The following is a 5000-nucleotide window of genomic DNA, read 5'->3' on the forward strand; positions in this document are numbered from 1 at the left end:
TATATATATGTTTTTTTTCCCTCATGGTAAAGATAATTTGCCTTATAAGATAGTAGAAATGTAAAAAAGCGGTTATGAGAGGAAACGGAAGACTGCCTTATCCACAGATTTGGTCGTTACGTCGGTGATGATAAAGTCGGTGTCTCAGGGATCTGTGACTTCCACGAAAGCAGGGAATTGATGGATAAGACACTTTCATCATCAGTTCCACACACACGCATTTATCACATGATTTGATTGATTTGTATATATATATATATATATATATATATATATATATATATATATATATATATATATATATATATATATATATACAGTACAGTTATGTACAGTTAAATACTGTACATAATATGAACATAAATTCCGAGGTTTAATGGTCTTCACACACATATATATTTTTCTTCAAATGTATATATATATATATATATATATATATATATATATATATATATATATATATGAGTATGTATACATGTGCACACACACACACACACACACACACACACACACACACACACACACATACACACACACACACACACACACACACACACACACACACACACACACACACACACACATATATATATATATATATATATATATATATATATATATATATATATATATATATATATATATATATATATACATATATACATATATAAACCGGCACTCTCCGTGGAAAGGAACTGGGGACCCTACCACGTACTCACTCCAAGAGCATCACAACATGAAAACTACGATTAAGTATCATGCTGTGACCACGGCGGCTCAGACATGAACCTACCGTAAGAAAAAAAAAATATGATGATCATCGTTATCATTATTATCATCACGATTGTTATTATCATTATCATCATTAACATCATTATTATTGACATTGTTATTTGTTAGTCATGTGTTATTTTTATCATTATGGTGATTATTATTATTATTATTATTATTTATTATTATTATTATTATTATTATTATTACTATTATTATCATCATCATCATCATCATCATTATCATCATCATCGTCATCATCATTATTATCATTACTGTTATTATTATCATTATTACTATCATTATCATCTTTATTGTCATCAATATGATTATCGTCATTTTTGTTATCAACATTACTATTATTTCCGTCATTTTATTGTTATTATCATATGATAGAGAAATAATCGGTAATGGGCAGTCCAGTACCGACTATCTTTTCGATCGTTTTCTCTCTCTTTTATGTATATATATATATATATATATATATATATATATATATATATATATATATATATATATATATATATATATGTATATATAGATGGATAGATATATTTTTTTTTTTTTTTTTTGTAAGTGCCCTATCCTACAAAGTTATAAGGGAGATTGTTCAATGTCTCAGTAGTTCTATTTAGGAAAATGTGCTTTTTGACATCTTTACTGCCCCTTTTTACTTTATTATTCTATTTGTTTTACTGTGTCCTCTCCTTCTTGTGTTTCAAATTGAACAGTCATCACATCTAACTCCAATCTTCCCGTAACAGTTTTGCAGCATAAACATGTCCTTTTTTCATCCAAAGTAGTGACTTATTTTCTGTAATCCGTCTTCGTAGTTCATATCTCTGGTGTCCATCTTGTGGCTGATCTTTGAACTCATTCCAGTTAGTCTGTATCCTGTTTAAGTGTGGACTCCATACCACTGCACAGTACTCTAGATTTGGTCCTATGATGGCTGTAATGATATTCTTTGCCGGATCTTCGTCCACATACATGAATGTCTTCTTTATGTTTGCAATCAGACCTACTATTTTATAGACCTTTTCATACACACCTTGGCTTCAGTTTCTTATGATTATCCCTGTCCACTGTTTTTAGTCCTGACTTGACCTGACATAGAGGTTGATTTTTACTTTCAATGATTACATGGCATTTGTTGGTATTAGATTCCATTTTTCAAGTACAACTTCAAATAAAAATGTTTTCGATGTCCAATGGCATGTGACATCGTCTAGCATCCCTTTCGTATTTTAGCGTCGTCTACAAACACATTCTATTAGCTGCCTGGGCTTATGTCTAAATTTAAATCATTGGCTCTTCTTACAGGTGCCCTGTCCCACAAGGACGTTGGCGATCATGGATTTCCATGATTTTCTTGGCAATTTATTAGCGGTGGTTTGCCGTTACCTTCCGCGATCATGGAAATCCATGATCGCCAAATTATTGGTACAGATGATAAACATAACAGGTGCCAAACCCGATTCTTGAGGTATTTTTTAAAAGTATATGTATATACACAAGCCGTCTCTTCCTTGTGATATTTCAGAAAACTGCAATAATTGACGAGACTTATGGATTGGTAGCGCTTTTTTTCATTCAATAAAATTCTCACGACAGAAAATAGGACTCTAGCAATAGCTGCAGCTTCGTGTGGCGCTGTGGCCCTCGCGATAGCAGCGACCTGGGTGATCTACTGCGCTTCGAGGCGACTGCATGGACGCCCACCTGTCAACGCAGCCACCTGCTCTGTCCAGGACGAAAGTCCACGCCCCGTCCACGCTCACGTCCAGCATGATGTCAACGCCAACGCATTATCTGACAACACTTACGTAAACGTTGCCACGCCTGCTCAGGGACATGGTACTGCACACGCCACTTGGGGTGCTTCAGGTCAAATGGGTATGAACAGCGCACTGTGCGTAGACGAACACCACAGTTCCCCCGAAGAACATATCTACGAGAGTGCAAGTGCTATAGAGGAACAAATGTACACGGACTGTGCAAAATACCAACAAAAGTGCTCTCCCGATGAACACATCTACGAGAGTACAAGTGATCTAGCCGAACCGATGTACACAGATTTTACAAACTGCCAAGAAAGTTTTCCTGAAGAATCCATCTACGAGAATGCAAGTGATATAAAGGAACAGATGTACACGGACTGTGCAAACTACCAACAAAAGTGTTCTCCCAATGAACACATCTACGAGAGTGCAACTCACATTGAAGAATCATCCGACAGCCGGTCGGAGAGAAGCAGCATTTACGAGTGCGAAAGGGACCCCGACGAACAGCAGTCATTCCGAAACAGCATTTATGCGGATTTCACATGAGGTCTTCCACAGCTGCTCTCACGGCGCCGGATGCATTTGCTATAATGAATTTTGTTTTCTATATGAGGTCATGACAAGCATATTGTAATGAAGTTTATTGTAATGTATTTCTATATCGCTGCGATAGAAGACTGTCAGTAGTGAAGCCTTAAGCACTTGGAATATTCTTGTATAATCTGAGAGTTGATTATTGATGCTCCATATTCAACCTATATTACGGTTTGTCAATTCGTGATTATTGATTGACTTTGTATACAAACACGTATGAATAGATGAATACAAAGGTAAAACAGCATTTTATTTTTCATTTCAGTCCCCACATACTGTTCTTCCCCGTCACTTGGCCTCGAACAGTGCATTCAGAATTGCGTGAAATCATGAAAATCAATATGATGACATAATAAGTTACAGGCAACAATAGCATGCAAATCATATCACAAGGATATAAGCTTTAACATTTACGTTTATAGAAGATAAAGGGAATTTCACTTCAGGAATTTAAAACTAAATTTTCAAATCATAAAACCAGACTACACAGACACATACTTCACCATTAACATTTATTTACTAATAGATGATTACCTTAAAGGTAAGAATCCTGTTCATACCTACATAAGAAAAGCAAATTCGGTTGCAGCAAATTCGTTCGCGGTAAAACATGGTTTCCTGCATTTCGACGCTTCTTGAGATGCAATTATCGGGGGCACAAATCGGTAACGATTAAAGCTTTCAAGTGACTAAGGGATCTTGTCTTTAGTGTCCACGTGGCCACTCAAATAAAGTCTAAAAGGCGATTGAACCTTTTTTCTCGCTTTCTTGTCAAAGGAGCTTATGCAAAATTGCAATATGAGGTTATCGTAATGACTCATTATGCCACATGTTTAATCAAATCGCCCTCTTCACACTCCCTGTTCTTTTAGCAGACAGCTGTGCACATTTAATTTTTCTTTAAAACAAGAGCATATACCTCGTCCTCTAGTTCTTGTTACATTTCAGTAAACCACTTTCGTCATGCCACCAACTAGTCGCTTTGAATATTAACCTGCAAAAGTACACTAGATCACTTTTGTTAGTCTACTCCCTTTTCTAAATTATGAAAAAACATGCCAGGTTGACATACATGTGTACACACATGTGTGTGTATGTGTGTGTGTCAACAGCTTCCCTTCGTATTTCCTGCATCCGCGTTTCAGCGTTTCTCAGAAGTGACGCATCTTCGGCACGAGCAGTGTGAGAGGCGCCGGCGGGGAGTCTGGTCGCGTGGGTTCTTAGAGACATGCTGATAGTTAGTAATGTGAAGGAGATATCGAATGCAAACGGTCAGTGCATGTTGGTCCCTCGAGAAGCGCTTGTGTGCAGAGGAACACGTGGAGTAACGATGACTTGGATGACTGTTGTGATGATGATCGTGTTGCCGCTAGTGATTCGAGGTAATATTTTTTATTTCATTGTTTCTTTATTTCGAATCTCGTATCTTCTAAATTATCTCTAATAAATGAATCAGTATTTAATGGAAATCAATCTGGAATGGCATTTCTTTTTTCGCAAAGGTTGTGAGGCGGCGACGCTTGGAAGCCATTTTGAAGAACCTCTGAAGGAGAACGGAGATTCGTGGACAGCCAACGTGAGAGTGAAACCGAACCACGATGATGACTGGCAGTTAAACCTCATTCTGACAGTCATGGAAGCCACCCAAGCAACGCCTGTCATGAACCTGACACTAAACCACACGTCTTATTATCGGATAATACGACTCCACGGACATTTTGGTGTAGGAGAAATCACAGAGGATGGCTTCCTTTCCATGCGGGAGAACCAGTCCTTTACCCTCGCTGTCACAGTCCGTCGATACGATTTAGACCTTCAGATGGATCAAGTGAAGAAGACTGAAGCACATGG

General features: G+C 37.2%; 2 protein-coding genes across 2 annotated transcripts in view; both read left to right on the top strand.

Moving 5' to 3' along the window:
- Positions 1–2186: 2186 nt before the first annotated feature.
- Positions 2187–3333, top strand: LOC119572424. Its single transcript, XM_037919541.1, has 2 exons — positions 2187–2214; positions 2386–3333. Exons 1-2 carry the CDS (start codon positions 2187–2189, stop codon positions 3099–3101), a joined length of 744 nt encoding a protein of 247 aa, XP_037775469.1. The 3' UTR covers positions 3102–3333.
- A 1019-nt stretch (positions 3334–4352) lies between these two features.
- LOC119572425 overlaps positions 4353–5000 on the top strand; it is a 5042-nt gene continuing 4394 nt past the window's right edge. Inside the window, exons 1-2 of the mRNA XM_037919542.1 lie at positions 4353–4531; positions 4652–5000. The exon at positions 4652–5000 is cut by the window's right edge and continues 104 nt beyond it. Coding sequence (XP_037775470.1) covers positions 4378–4531; positions 4652–5000 — 503 coding nt within the window. The 5' untranslated portion in view covers positions 4353–4377. The remainder of the gene's footprint in view (positions 4532–4651) is intronic.

Source organism: Penaeus monodon, chromosome 4, assembly GCF_015228065.2.
Source record: "Penaeus monodon isolate SGIC_2016 chromosome 4, NSTDA_Pmon_1, whole genome shotgun sequence".
NCBI lineage: Eukaryota > Metazoa > Arthropoda > Malacostraca > Decapoda > Penaeidae > Penaeus > Penaeus monodon.